General features: G+C 36.3%; 1 protein-coding gene and 1 pseudogene across 3 annotated transcripts; one reads left to right on the top strand and one right to left on the bottom strand.

Moving 5' to 3' along the window:
• The first annotated feature begins 1,186 nt into the window (after window positions 1–1,186).
• LOC110821529 (chymopapain-like) lies at window positions 1,187–4,686 on the top strand (annotated as a pseudogene).
• A 1,887-nt stretch (window positions 4,687–6,573) lies between these two features.
• FBH2 (basic helix-loop-helix (bHLH) DNA-binding superfamily protein) lies at window positions 6,574–14,522 on the bottom strand. 3 transcript variants are annotated; one of them, XM_088221277.1, is made up of 6 exons: window positions 13,886–14,522; window positions 13,319–13,465; window positions 13,155–13,220; window positions 8,316–8,384; window positions 7,018–7,073; window positions 6,574–6,919 (listed from the first exon to the last, which is right to left on the bottom strand). In XM_088221277.1, exons 1-5 carry the CDS (start codon window positions 14,318–14,320, stop codon window positions 7,026–7,028), a joined length of 765 nt encoding a protein of 254 aa, XP_088077403.1. In that variant the 5' UTR covers window positions 14,321–14,522; the 3' UTR covers window positions 6,574–6,919; window positions 7,018–7,025. The 3 variants fall into 3 exon arrangements, with proteins under 3 accessions (XP_088077403.1, XP_088077404.1, XP_088077402.1); XM_088221278.1 differs by having other exon boundaries at window positions 6,574–6,854; XM_088221276.1 differs by having other exon boundaries at window positions 6,574–7,073.
• Between the last annotated feature and the right edge of the window lie 1,016 nt (window positions 14,523–15,538).

The following is a 15,538-nucleotide window of genomic DNA, read 5'->3' as shown; positions in this document are numbered from 1 at the left end:
GCGGGCACTCTGTTGCGTGGTCTTGAGCACTTTCATATATGTAGCCGATATTGTTGAGGCGATAGTAGGGTCGGTCAGGGTCGGTCTCCCTGATTCTTGCCACAGTACTGACAAGTCCTACTGCGTTCTATTGCAAGAGCCTGAGAAAGAGATTAAGTCATAGGCCTAGGTCTTTTGTTCTACTGAATCAATGCAATAAGTGTTGGTCTGCGGTGTGGAACTAAGGGTCTGGAACTACCCACTGCTAGAGGGAAGATACGAATGTTCCTATCTATTAGTTGTGGCTTAGCCAGAACTACTAATTAGGTGTTGAGCTCGAATACATACAACTGTTGTCTTATCTCACGGAGGCCCCACTCAAACTTCCTTACCTTTCTGCCTTCATCCATCATACTCTCAGGAGAGTACTGACCCAACTTTAAGAACTTTCGGGCATATTCTGATACTATCATGTCACATTGGACAAGGTGTGTAAACTCTATTTTCTTCAAATACTGAAGATACTCCAGGAGGTACTCTGCATTGAAGGCTACCAAAAATTGTTTCCAAGTGATTGGAATGGATAGGGTGGCCTCCTTCAACTGCCACCATCGTCCTACCTCACCCACGAGCATGTAGGTGACAAGTACAACCTTCTGTTCGGGAACCACCACAAGAGTTATCAAGGCTTTCTCTGTCTTTGCTGATCAGTACTCGATCTCTTCGAATGAGTATGTCTCTGCAAAAGTAGATGGATTTAGTCTTCTGTATCTCTCAATGTAATATGTGTCTATCATGAGTGGAACAGGATGTCGTTAAAGTGACTGAATTGTGCTAAGGAGGGACCGGGTGGTCCTATGGCAGTACCTAGTTGTATGGTGGGGGCATCGGATTATACTATGGCGGTGTCGGATGATATAGTGGAGGAGTAAGACTGTATTAGGGTGGCACCAGATCTTTTTATTACAGAGGTGGCTCAAACTGTCGTAGTGGTGGAGGGTCAAACAGCTTCCTCCTTTCTTTCTGGGCCTGTTGGGCAGAGATAAGTTTCTCCAGCATCTCAAAGAGTCTATCAACATCCTCTCAAAACGACCCATCCCGGGCTGCTTGGTTTAGTGGAGGTCTTCCTCTCCTCATCTCTTTATACCTACATTTCATAAGAAATGGTTAAGTGCCAAGTTGTGTTTTAGTGTTTTAAATCTGTGTAATGAATGGTTCTGAGGAACGCGGCTCTGATACCAACTGTAAAAGTCCAACATTAAAGGGAATGAAAATATTAAATTATACCAACTATAAGCAGAAGCAATTTAGATTCTAGGGTTTGCATTCCTTACACAGTAATTTGGATGCCCAATAAGGCTACGATAATGTCCTTTTTATACTAGTTCATAGTAATGGAATAAATAGTTAAAGTAAACGAAATAAAAATCCTATGGAGTTAACCTCCGTTGGGTAACTCTGATGAGGTCCGGGAGGTAACTTTTATTCGCAACCCTCCTACTATTCAGAATCTGAATCTTGATCTTCTTGATCTGAAATGGTTAAATAAGGGAATGAGCTACACTAGTTTAGTAAAAATATCACACTTATCATATATATGGAGAACCGAATGTTGGTAAAAATCATAAACAACTAATGGAGCCATTTACTTTCTTAAATAAGTTCATTTAATATAAAAAACTGTTATGTCATACTTACCCTCATGAGTTTCCAAAACCGACCTATGAAGATAATAACCCGAATGACATTGTGATCTCATATCCCAATGAGCAATAATAATAACTTACCTTCTTACCTATTTACCTGTACCTCTGGGGGCCCATAAGGATTCCCCCTATGCGTGGATTCAATATCTAAGTTATCGATTAACCGATCGTGTCCATACCCCATCTAATAATGAGCGACAAATATGTCACCGCTTCAATACCCCGATCAGTATGAGAGTGAACTATACCTTACCTCCCAACGCCTTCCGGTATGGAACTTCTCAGCCTCGTACGACTGAAGTAATGTTCACAGTAGGATTTTTCTATGTACTGCGTTCGTTCACCTTTTCTCAAGGTATCTAGTAAGCCTTTCATACATAGATTCATATCATCAAATCATCATCAATCGCATACCAACATCTCATTTCATATTTATAGATTAATAGAACGACATTTAAACAGACAATACAAATTTATATCTTAACAATTAAAAAATGTAATTAAGGCATTTATTTTAAATCAGTCAATAGATGAAAATAAATGATTAGACAACCAATAAACAAGAAAGCAATTAAACTAATAAATCAAAATGCATGTGGTAAGTAAACCGAACAGCCTATCAATAAACGATGAATGCAGAAAAAATAAGCAATTATATACTGACTAATTTCGGCTCCACTGGTAACTTGTAATTAATTTTAGAATTTTTTTTTAATTTTCACAAAGCCCAATATTATTGATTATTAAACTTCAATTTATCATAATCGGAAAAAGGGTGAGGGATTCTTATCCCAAATCAGTGTCTGAAATAACGTACTTTTCACTGCGCCTCCTACTGGTCACCGGGTTTCCTGAATTTTTTCTGCGTAAATTAAACATATCCGTCACGTATCTAAAATACCCCAAAATACCCAAATAGGCGTTTTAAAAACTTTTCTGGCCAATTTAGGGTTTCAAAACTATGTTGTTACCTACGATGGTGGTTCCTCTCGGCCTAGCCATTTTCGACTGATATTGGTCGGTTTTACATGGAAACCTACGAAAAACTAAGTTAGGGGGCCTCTGTTGACCAGAAAAGGCAAAAATTGAAACCCTACCAGCGGGGGTTCTCCAGGTGTGGCGGCTCCACCGTTCCTCCTTTGCGACTAAGGTTCTCCTTCGACTAACCTACACCAAAAAAGGTTGAGAAACACAACGGTCAAAAAATTGTGAAAAACGGAAAGTGAGAAGGGGGTCATTAAAAGGAGTTTTGGATTTCAATTGAGGCGGCTTGGTCAAGCTTCGCTCGTGTTTTTTGACTCATCCATTGGTCTTTCAGCTCTAATATTGGTATATGGAGACTCGAGATTAAATTTTGAGCGGAGAGAAGGAAAATCTTACCTTTTGGGCTTTGGCGGTGGCTTTGGTGCGGTAGCAATAGTGGCCAGTCTCCTTCTCTAGCGTCTGGTTCACTTCCTAGTCGCTCTTCTTCTTCTTCTTCGGTCATATGTATTGTTATATGCTGATTTTTCTATTATGGATTATTCTCAACATGACATAACGTCCATCGAGAGACTTATATAACTTTTAACTCATGAATGTTGAAGTAAGACAAGGTTTACAAGAATATTGATGAAAAAATTTACATATTGATGAGACAAATAAGAAGAATAACAGTTATTAATTTGAATTAAACGAGTTTGTTGATTTAAGCAATGATGAATTCAAAGAAAAGTACGCTGGTTCCATTGCTGAAGATTCAACGATAAAGGAATAGTTCAACAATGAAAACTTTACTTATAAGAATGTTACGAATTATCCTCAAAGTATTGATTAGAGAGAGAAAGGAGCTGTAACTCCAGTAAAATATTAGGGTGCTTGTGGTACGGCTTTATTACTTTAATTAAGTGTTTTTTAATTATAATATTAATTAACATATTCAATGAGTTTTTTATTGATTAATCATAATTTATTTAGATTCTTGTTACTTTTATCTAATAAAATTTATGTATTTTTACTAAAAAAAATAGTTCAGATAGTTATTGGATATTTTCAACTATTGCAACTGTGGAGAGAATAAATGAGATTAAAACTAGAGATTTAAAAATATTATCAAAGCAAAAATTAGTACATTGTGACAGACATAGCTTCGGGTGTACACTCCAAAATGTAACTCTCAATGGTGTTCACACGGAAGAAGTGTATTTATATGAGGCATGCAATTGTCGAGTTAAAGAGAAGGTATATCTACGTATTATATATAAATATATAAAATGTTAATATTTAAGATTTATACTATTGATTGTACATTATTAATATATGAATACCATTAATGTTACAACTTTAGTATTAGATAACTAAAAATCTCAATTTTAGTATACAACCGACGTTTACTTTCGAATTAATACTTATAAATTTTTTTCTTGACCTTAAATATGATTGTCTTTTTTTTTTTTTTTTAACTCTAGCTTTAGCTTTTGTTTTTAATTAAAATCATTTTGCAGAAAGGTCCCGAGATGAAAATTGAAGGGTACAGAGGGCTGCCACCAAATAGTGAAACTTCTCTCTTACAAGAACTAGCAAATCAAGCTGTGAGCGTCCTTGTTGAAGCAAGAGGAAGAGCATTCCAATTGTATAAAGGAGTAATTAATCATTTAATTAGCCAAAGTAAATAATTAAATAATAAATAGAGAGATTAATTAATTTGATTTTTGTATGTGATAGAGAATTTTTGAAGGGCCATGGGAAAGGGATACCAAATCATGCAGTAACAAGTGGAGGAAAAATTACATAATCATAAAGAATTCAAGTTGGGGCGAGAATGGATATATGAGAATCAAAAAGACTCCCTGGAAACTCCCTAGGGTTCTGTGAAGTATATAGAAGTTCATTTTATACTCTCACTTATTTATACATATATAAATATATATATATATATATATATACATACTTGAGTGTTTTAATTTCAGTAAATTATGGGATTCCCTTGTATTTCTGTAATATATTTGCTTGGTTGAAATAAACTTTTATATGTATGTTTTTCTTTACAAAATATATATATATATATCCTCATTCATATATCTGTTAAAGTAAAATTGTTTCATAATTTCCTACTTTTTAATGAAGCATTTAGTGTAATTTAGAATTTAGAATTATGTTGTTAGTAAAATTTTTAACAATATATTTTAATTAACCAGGCAATTAGCATATTTAAGTGTTGCAAACTCTAATTTCAGTTACTTTTTAATTAGAACCTTAGACAGCACGTGTTTTCTGATATCTTTCATTTGTTTTCCTCCTCTTTAATTTTTTTTTCTATTTTTTGATTGAATTATTACTTTAAATTAATTTGTAAAATTATTATAAAAACAGTTTTAATTTTGAAAAAATTTTAGTTAATCAACCGATTTTAAAACTGAAAGTTAATAAACTTTTAGTGTAATTTTAAATTTTGATAACAAGTTCTACAATAAAAGAAAAAAAAAAAGAACCTATAGTGACGGCCATTTTTAGTAACAATCTTTTCACTACTAAAGACTAACATATCTTTAGTGTATGACTGTTACACCATACTTTTTACCAACTACTTTTTTGCCGATAAAGCTAGCTTCATAAACGAAACTTTGTAAAGGTGACATTATTAACAGGCATCATTTACATTAGTAAAAAGTGTCATTTAAGAACAGCCACTAAAATCCGACCCCAAGAAAATCAAGTCTATCGATTAAGTTGCACTGAGTAAAATCTTAAAACAAACTAATGTCACTAATAAAAAGTGTCCTTTACAGACAGCCACTAAAATCCAAACCCTCAAGTTGTGCACTAAGTAAAAGTCCTAAAACAAACCTAACCCATTTGTAACAACGCCCGATGTAATATTCTTCAAAACAAATGGGAAGCCCATTTCTTTTTTCATCTTTAATAATCAACATCAACGTTTTCTTTTGAAATTTTTAGTAGATTGTCTTCAGTTTCACCACGCTACTCAACAGTTTTCTTCTTTTTTTTTTTCATAAATAAGTTGTTATCACTTACCAGTCCCAAATTAGCTCGATACTCAAGACACATCCCTTCAGGTGGAGCATGTACATGAATGAAGATATGAGGCAGAAACAAAATTAGCTCCAATACCATTTTATATCAGAAAAAACTGTCCCGCTTAATCATATCATTGAATTCACAGATGACCTATATTCATGAGAGGCTACTGTGGGCAATTTGGCCAAACCCAGAACTCAACTTAACGATCCCACCTCTTCCACCAGACTTGGTGAACGACTCCAGTAAAACTAAGAACACATCTTCACACTTGTAAACAGTAACACAGCAACCCCTACATTATATCCAGGTCTTCATAATGATGATGAAGACAGCACCATTTACAAAAAAAGAACACCATGATTTCCTGCAGCGGGGTAAAGTTCATGGCGAATAAACTTACTTCTATCATGATGCATGATGAAATTACCACAGCTTGAACTAAATTCTTGAAATTATACAACTACAAGTTTACAGCCCAAATTGGGTTTGCATGTATTTTGAATTACAGTCAATATGTGAAAAAGATAAGTTCAGCTTGTAACAAATGTATTCCACTATCAAACTAATATTGAATATCATGTCCTGCATAAATACTGCTAGCACAAAAATCCAAAGCTACTATCAGAGTCACCCACAAAAAGAAAGAAATTTTTTTATTGTTTCCCAGAAAAACGAGAGAGAGAAGTATTAGGTCTTGTTCAAACTACTCACAATAGAGCAATATATAAGGATATATAAGTCAGCAACATTTCCAAAATATCCTATGAATATAATATATTACTTGTTCATCCAGTAACCTCCTCCCAATCCACATCCAAGAAAGTATAGCACAAGACTTCCGTAATCGAATATCAGAATGTACTTGGAATTTTGACCAAAAATATTTTTATTGACCATATAGCAGCTTCAGATTTAAAATGAAGAAATTGAATACAAGCGCCTAGATCCACAGTAAAACTGTAGAAATTAACCTTGGGAAGTGGACAAATCAATACTAAAAAAATATATTTTTCAATTTTTATTGTGTACAAAAGGTTACAACTACAGTAATTCTAAATGATCTTCAAACAGCAGTCCTTTTGCCATCGTGGATCGAGAAGCCCTGGTTATGGACTCTACAACTATTACACCCACCAGACAAGCCATCATCTACAAGTTGATAAAAATTTGACATGGTAGTAGGTAGATGATTCTGGTAATTACAAGATCTGCTTCTGGAAGCATATTGTTTGCAGACAATAATGATGAATCACAGCAGAGACCAATTAAATATGATAAGTAGACTAGATACGGAACAGATTTTTCTCCGTACCTTTCTAGTTAATCTTTAGTAATGCATTTGCATTTCCTTTGATGCTCTGTGAGTTCCTGCCCAAGATCCAGGTTTTTGTTTATGAGAGAAAAGAAGAGAGAGACTTACATGGAAAGTTTAAATACAAATCGATTGCAAATATGTTAAAAACTAATGTAAAAATTATAATTTATTTTATTTATTAATTCGAATTCAAACAATATTTTATCTTTAATTTGATTTAGTTCATTTTTTTTTTAAATATCATATTATTAATAAAAATTCTAAGAGATTTAGTTAATGTTTATTTTTTACATTATGGTAGATTATTTTTAAGAAATTTAAAATCGATGTAAATCTATTTAAAAACATTTTAAGTTGTTAATTTTGAAACAAATGAAGTCACCTGAAAAATTCGATGTAAAAATTTTAGTTTTCTTCACCTGAAAAAATCTCAACAAATCGTATCATAACTTTTATTAATTATAAGTATGTGAAAAAATAATATAGAGAGAAGAACAATGAAAAAAAAAAAAAAACCATGGAGGGAGGCTTCATTGTCAAGATGTCAAACAAGTCTTCGTCAATATCAAAAAAGAAAAATTTCCACCATGCGGAGTATGCAAGAAAAACCATCATAATGAAAAAGACTGTTGGCACAAAAATAAATCACAATATTTTTGTTGTAAAAGATTTAGATATATATAAAAAAAAATTACAAGTTGAAGAATGAATAAGCAAATTTTGTTCAAGAAAAACTTTTTCTGAAAATTAGAGAGAAGTGCTCTAAAAAATTTGATTAGAAATGCATCAAATAATTGAAAATTGATAAGAAGTGCATCAATAATCAGAGGTTGGTAAGACGTGCATCAACAATTGAAAAAAAGTGTTTCAAAATATAAATATTAAATAAGAAATATTGGAGAGAAGTGCTCCAACAAATTAAATTTAGTAATTATAATTTTTACATTAAGGGAGAGTGTTGAAAATTAATGTTAAAAATATTATAGTTTATTTTATTTATTAGTTTGAATTCAAATAATATTTTATCTTTAATAAGATTTAGCCCATGTTTATTTTTTAAATATCATGTTATTAGTGGGAATTTATTTTTTAAGAAATTTGGTTAATATTTATCTTTTAAATTATTGTAGATTATTTTTAAAAAATTTAAATTCAGTATAAACCTATTTAAAGACACTTTTAAGTTGTTAATTTTGGGACAAATGAAATCAATAAAAAATTTAATTTTTTTTTTCACCTGAAAAAATCCCAACAAAATATATTTCCGCCTTTTTCTATTTCAGTGTAGGGAGTACCTGAATCTGCTTTTGAAGGGACTTAACATACTCCACCGCCTCTTCCAACATGTCTGCAGTATTTGTTTGCTGCAAGAGGCAACCAGAACCAGAATATATACAATATAAGATGAAATGTGCAAGTTCTGAGAACAGGAAAAGGTTTGTTCTCATCACAATGAAATTGAAAGCAAAGAGTCAATCAGCTATTTCCCTTCTGGAGATCCAAATTGTTGAGTTTTACACCACAGATTCCAGATTATAAATACAAGTAGTAATTTCAAGTTGGGCCAGCACTTATTCATGATTTAATTATGTTTACTACAACATTAATCAAGACATGAATAAAAATTTAGTTCAGACACCCCTTTAATAGTGTTTCGTAATTGCATGTACTACAAATGTCAGATTATTTGGACAGTCAGACAGATACACCACTTCCATGTCAAGCTAAACAGATTTTTTTTTTTACTGAAAAACGGAAATTATATTAACAAGGCACCAAAAGGACGCCACCTCTGAAGACAATAAGAGATTTACAGCCCAATCAGAAAGTCAATAACATTGCCAAGGTCCTCATCACAATTAAGAGAATGACCATTGCACAAAAAACATAAGGCCTAGAACTACAAGTCCCTGACTCTACCAAAACAAAAAACAGTTCCTCAAAAGCTCTTGTGGTTCTTTCTCTCTAATAATCCACAAATAGCCAAATGGATATGTCATTTCCCTTCCTAATCATCCCATATCCTACTCAGCCCAAATCTCATAAAAAACCAAGCCAACCATCACCCAACTCAAACCCAGAAACTCAACTGCTAGTCACCAAAGAGCACTGCAACAACTGATGGTTCGGAGATCAGCTGCCTTTTGCATAGATAGCACAAATTAACCAAAATCTCACCTCTTTTCCTCAAATCCTCAATAGTGTGGACTCCCCACAGCCTCCCAAGCAAAATTATTATACTTCGCAGGGCCGTATTCCAAGATGAGACTGTACAAACAAAGGCAGCCAATGAGAAGCACTATGAAATAACTGATCTATTGTCTATCAATATTATACTTCCCCTACATCCCTTCACTTCTAACACAGTTCACCTGTACAAGTCTTCTTCCCAGTGCTAATTGTTTCAAAAGATCATTAAGGTAGCACAGCCACAATTTACAATAGTGACAAAGGACTGATAAGTTGTAGCACCCGGAAAGGAGGAGACAAAACAAAAACAAAAAAAAAAAACAAAAAAAAAGGGGCCACGTCAACAGCCACGTCAGCAGGCCCGGTCAGCAGTCCCGGCCAACCAGGGCCTGCCACGTGGCAAGATCGCGTCACTCCGAAAGGAGCCACGTTGGCGATCCACGTGGGTGCGATCCGACGGCCCAGATCAATCGCGCGATCGGACGGCCCAGATTCAAACGCACGGACGGCCCAGATTCAATCAAAAACGAACGGCCCAGATTAAAACGAAATGAACGGCTGTGATCAAAAGGCAAGGGGTTATAAATAGAACCCCCACACCAGACCATAAACCCTAGCCGCCAGCCGCTCGCCGGAGAAGACGAACCAGAGGCCGACCGCCGCCACCCGCCGCCACTCGCCGCCGCACCGGGGAAATTTCCGACCGCCGATCGAGGTAAATTTCATACCCCCGACTCGTTTTTCCCCGCTGATTCCTTCTATGGCCAAATCGAGGCCGAAATCCCGGCCAAACGGCCGGAATACGCGGCCGAAGCCCAGCGGCGCCGCCGCGCCCCCTCTCGGTTTTTGCCTCCGACGAGGCCCTTCCCGGCCTCCGTTCGATGCAATTTTTATATCACCGTGATCACCATTCTTTTCTCTACAGGTTGACCGGAGCCGAATCACCAAAACACGAACCTCGCCGGAGAGCCGCTGCACCCGAGAGCGCCGCCGCCGGTAAGCTCCGTTTTTCCGTGATTTTTTGGCCCCCCGAGGGCCCTAGGGTTGTTTTCTGACAAGGACCAATGCGAGCGTGGCCGAATTCGGCCGAAAACGGCCGAAAACAGCCAACCCGAGGCGACTCGCCGCCGCCAGCGGCGGCGCCGTCGCCGGAGCACGGCAGAGCCGCCGTGCCGGAGTTGCGATTTGGTCCGAAAGGGGCCCTGGGCCTAATTTGGATTTTTTTTGGAACACGTGCAGGTACTGTTAGTGTGTTTCAGTTCCCCGGGAAAAATTCAGGGAAAATTAGGGACGGCCTGCAGGCGCACTGTGAATCATATTCGGATCCCGAAAACAAGTAAGGACCCCTCACCCTATTTCCTATCACGGTATTAAAGTTCAAAATGATAAAACGGTATTTCTTGAATTAACGCATGTGTGAAATTGCTTAAGGTTGCTAATGGAGCCCGAGTCTAGTGTGAATGATGATTTACTGTTATTTGGCATGTTTTATACTGTTTTACAGCTTTAAATGCATTATGGGGTTTGATGTGTTCATTTTATAGTTTTGAATGCATATATTACTGTTTTATTAATTATGGGTTGAATGACTGAAGAACTGATACTGTATGTTGTCTGTTCGGCATGAATTACGATTTGATTGTTTAAATGTGAATTGATGATGCTGACTGAGGAAAAGGAAAATGAAAGATTGTGTAGACTGATAATTGTATTATGGGGGTCAGCCTGACTAGATATCCTGGGAGATGGTGGACGGACCGGGTCCGTAGGGAACCCTACCGGGATTGTGGTCTCACATGCCGGACGGGGTATGGAGATCTTATGGTTTTGGCGCCCATACCGGACGGGGTATGGGGACGGCCCGTTTCACCCTCATACCGGACGGGATATTGAGGTTTATGGCTTTGGCGCCCATACCGGACGGGGTATGGGGACGGCCCGTTTCACCCTCATACCGGACGGGGTATTGAGGTTCATGGTTTTGGCGCCCATACCGGACGGGGTATGGGGACGGCCCTGGAAACTGATTATGAATGTTAAAGGTTAACGGGTAGCGGAACCCCTATGGACCCCCACGGATACTAGTAGGCTGGTAAATGAGAAAAAGATATGTTGTATAATGATTGAATTACAAGAGGCGTGATAAGTGTTATGTTTTACAGCTTAGATTATTCAATGATTATGATAATGTTATTGTTTTTCTCATATTGTTTTCATAAATTCCACCAAGGTAAGTGGATGGTAAAGGTTTTCATGTTAATAAACGAGTTTGTTGTAAATTATGCTCCATTGGTCTTTTTGTGTTTTTCTACCAACCTTTATCTCCGTGACGGTGAGATATCGTGATGTTCTTACTGGGCTAGTGTAGCTCACTCCTTAATTAACCATTTCAGATCAGGAAGACATGGTTCCCGAGCCCGTTCCGCAGGAGGACGACGAAGGGGATGCCTAGAGACTCTGTAGTCATACGCATAGTTTTATTTTCGAGTTTCTTTCTTAGTTAGTTTAACCTTTTATATTTTAAGTACGTTTTTGGTTTTTCGTGTAAGGGATGTTAACTGAAATTTTGATCTCGCTTCCGCATTCGATATATTTAAATACTCATTTCTTTTTAATATTTCCGGGGCTGTTACATAATTAGTAACCCATCGTCACAGATTACTGAAAACACTTAAATGCAAGACTCATGGAGCTAAACCAACCGCCAAAAACTTATAACTAGATGAAAAGAAACACAGTTGTACTTCAAGCACACTCTTGAATAGATACCTTAATGTTCCCATTTTCCAATTAACACTACCACTACCAACTATGCACATTTCATTTTTATCCTAAAAAACCAACAGTCTATACACTGAGGTTAGGGAAGGAAGGGGTAGAGAGATGCATATATATAAAGGGTGCACTCCCACATGTCCCTTTCCAACTACAACATTATAGTTTTTGGTAGAGAAAAGAATTATTTCCATGGAACTGCAGGGTGCCAGCTAATTACAACAGTTACTTGGAAATCCAATACCATAAATTGTAGGCATCTAGCTTTAAACACAGAATAGAACTCTCATAGGCCACAAGAGCAGCCCCCTTGTGCTGTCTTCAAACCTCTGAAGAAAGAGGTCAACAGACTAAAGCTCATGCCTTCTTGACCTCCCTACAGTACAGATAATCAACCAAGTTTCTTCTCCATCCAGCCCACCATGCAACCATCCAACGCAGACCACTGTAAGCTAAAGCCATCTTCCAAAAGCTCACACCATTAAACTTGAGTGAACCAATAAAATTCCTGCATCATCTACTGTACCTCTTCTCATCAATTTTTTTCTTTTACAATTTTCCAATAAGCCATTTAGCATAAATGTAGTATAATAGGCTACCCAATAATACAGGTTCCACTTTTCACAGTTATTTTCTCACGCTTCTTCAGGCATTTGAAGCTAAAAGGGCAGTTATTTGCAATCATTTTGTTGAACATTTTGCATTTGAGATGCTGAGTTAATTAAAAACAAATGTTCACAACTTTATTTAGGGATAAAAGAACTACATTTTATATATCTGATGAAGTTTGGGTTTAAAGCAAAATTCCAGAAAGTACACTGTTTACTCGTGTGATTAACATCTGGTTATGTAAAATAATCAATTGAAACCATTCATCAAAAGCATGAGAAGGTCATTCTGCCAAAACTATGACGTCTCAATAAATTTTGAACAATGAGACACTATACTTTCTTATAACCCCCAACTCTTTAAAGGTAAACCCATGCCAAAATATTAAAATCTATAATTGCAACACAAGATATACACTCTTAGGGGGAAAAAAGATTAAGCAACCAATCAAGATATCTTCCGAATATTGGATTTCCATGGCTTTTGATCTTACAATAATTAATTATTTTCCAAGAACTAGTATCTGTTACTGTTCCTGAGATATTTAGCTAATGCAGTACCTTATCCATGTTTGGCACAAGTTCTTGAAGCTTCCTTATTCTGTCACTTATTCGCGTCCTCCGAACCTAAGCAAAGAAACAAAAAAGCTTCCTTAGCACAAACCAAATTTCCTCCCTCATTCATTTACTACATATTTTTTAAGCAAAGCCAATTTATCTTGTACCCTCTCGGCAATGCTACGAGGATGAGTGGCACAGCCCCTCTTTGCGCGAACCCTGCAAGGAACTGAGTCCTCTAAAAGCTTTTCCATGTCTGCATCTGTCAAACCAGACGTTCCAATTGGTACCTGCCCACCACTCTGCTCTCCTTTCTACAAAAGAAGAAGCAAAAACACACAGGAAGGAAACAATCACACATTACATAAACTTAACAAATATAAACTAAAAAGCTAATTAAATCCAGCTGAACTTTAACGACCGGACAACCTTTTTCTATTTATATATTAAAAAAATTGTAAGTAAAAAGAAAGTCAAGTTGCTATTTAGAATATAAGTCCTTTCACCAAGTTGAGAAGACTTTTGAAGCTAAGATGGCCAGCTAGGCACAAGGTAACATCTTCCTTCAGCTTAAAACTCAATAAGATTGACATCCATATACAAAATTTCAGTTGTCCTGTTCACTCAGACAACTCCCATCCGACTTTCCCCAAATCTCAGCTAACAAAGAAAAAAAAGAAAGATACAAGAAAACAGGGCTAATCACTTTCAAATTCAGCGAATAGCAGATTTACCAACTGAGAAGAAAATTTTGCAGAAGGGTATTGTGTATCCGCTCCCCTAGCACGCTTACTCCCTAACGAAACATCGATATTTGGTGATAAGTACTCGTAATTGGCTGAAATTCCGAAGTTAGAGAAGTACCCATCGGACCCAATACCCAGAAAATCAGCCGGAGAACTGTTCTGTCGGGGGAAAGCGGCCGGTTCAAAGAAGCCCGGATCGGCCGAGCTGGAGAAGGGGACCGAGGTACGAGTTGCAGGTGTGCCCGAGTTGGCAGTGAGTAGCTGCGTCAAGCACTGGTTGGGTTTTAGTGGGTCCTCCTCGTCTTCCTCAAGTAGAGCTTCTAGCCAGGTGGCCGGAGCTGAGCGGAATCGGGCAAGCCCCCCTCGACTCAGTTCATTACCACCTCCACCAGAGCTGCTGCTACCGGCAGCTGTCGGTTGCATCTGCTTACGAGAACCTTCTTCAGGAAGTTTCTTTGAGCTTCGCTGTGTTGGCTGCTATAAGTTTCAATGAGGAAGAAGAAGAAGCCGAACCTGAACCTCCCCTTTTTTCTTTCCCGTGTTTTTTGTTTATTTATTTTCCATTTTTGTGTTTCTTTTAAACGAAACCAGATGGTTCTTTTGTTTTGCTTTTTCTGGTTTTTTTTTAAATAATTTCTTTTTGCTTTGTTTTTATGTTATATATATAAAGAAAAACCGTGTAGAGCACCGCTAATGTGATTTGACGACTTTTGAGGTGCACGTGTTGCCCTCCTACAAACCGTTCGATGAACATACAATACAACATCCTTGGCGCGTGAAGGATACTGGGATTGACGTCATTTATTAGCGTGTAAAAATTATACCAGAAAAAATGACCGTTAAAGCTTTTTAACTCTGTTACTTCTAATTAAATTTTTTTTTCTCTCTTTAAAAAAAAAACAAATTATTTATTTCTCCTTCAACGAAATTATTATTCTACTTTGAAATTTGAATTTATTTATTTAAAAAAAAAACAAATTAATCAGAGACTTGTTTAATAAAATGTAATAAAAGTTAAATTGTATTTTTATAATTTACGTAAAAATAGACCAATTATACTTTCTAACTTATCTTTAAAAAAACTCCAGACTAACGGCAACGTTAGCTGATTTGGTTATGGTGCGTGTCAAAAACGTTTGTATTCAGCGCCAGGTGCAGCCTGAGCACAGCGTGTGTATGCTACTTGTATGATTCAGTGCGGAGAAGTGTATGGATGTAAGATGATCTCGTCTCTGGAGTTTTGAAGATTGATTTTTGATTTACTGAATTTTTGGTTGCTTTATTATTATTTTTTTAAAATAAATAAATAGATAAATTAGTTACTTTTTCTGGCAAATTTAAGAAGAGGGGGGAGGCTTATGCTTAATCTTAAATATGCAGGAAGGAGTGGGGTCCATGTAGATTTTCACTTTATTTCTTTTTGTTTTTTAGAAATAAGCACACTTTTTTTTTTAATCTAATGGTAAGGACCACGTCGACGTTGAATATGATTTTGTTCTCGCCAAGATGTGGTGTTAATAATTATCCACACTACTACATATATATATATATATACATAATGCCCACAATTATTTGAAAAATAAAAATTAAAAAGGAAATATTAAATTTGTTTTATTAATTTAGTTTTTTATGAAAATTTAA

This window comes from Carica papaya, chromosome 1, assembly GCF_054855325.1.
Source record: "Carica papaya isolate Zhongbai chromosome 1, ASM5485532v1, whole genome shotgun sequence".
NCBI classification, from domain to species: Eukaryota; Viridiplantae; Streptophyta; class Magnoliopsida; order Brassicales; family Caricaceae; genus Carica; species Carica papaya.
This window is presented reverse-complemented; position numbering and strand designations above follow the sequence as displayed.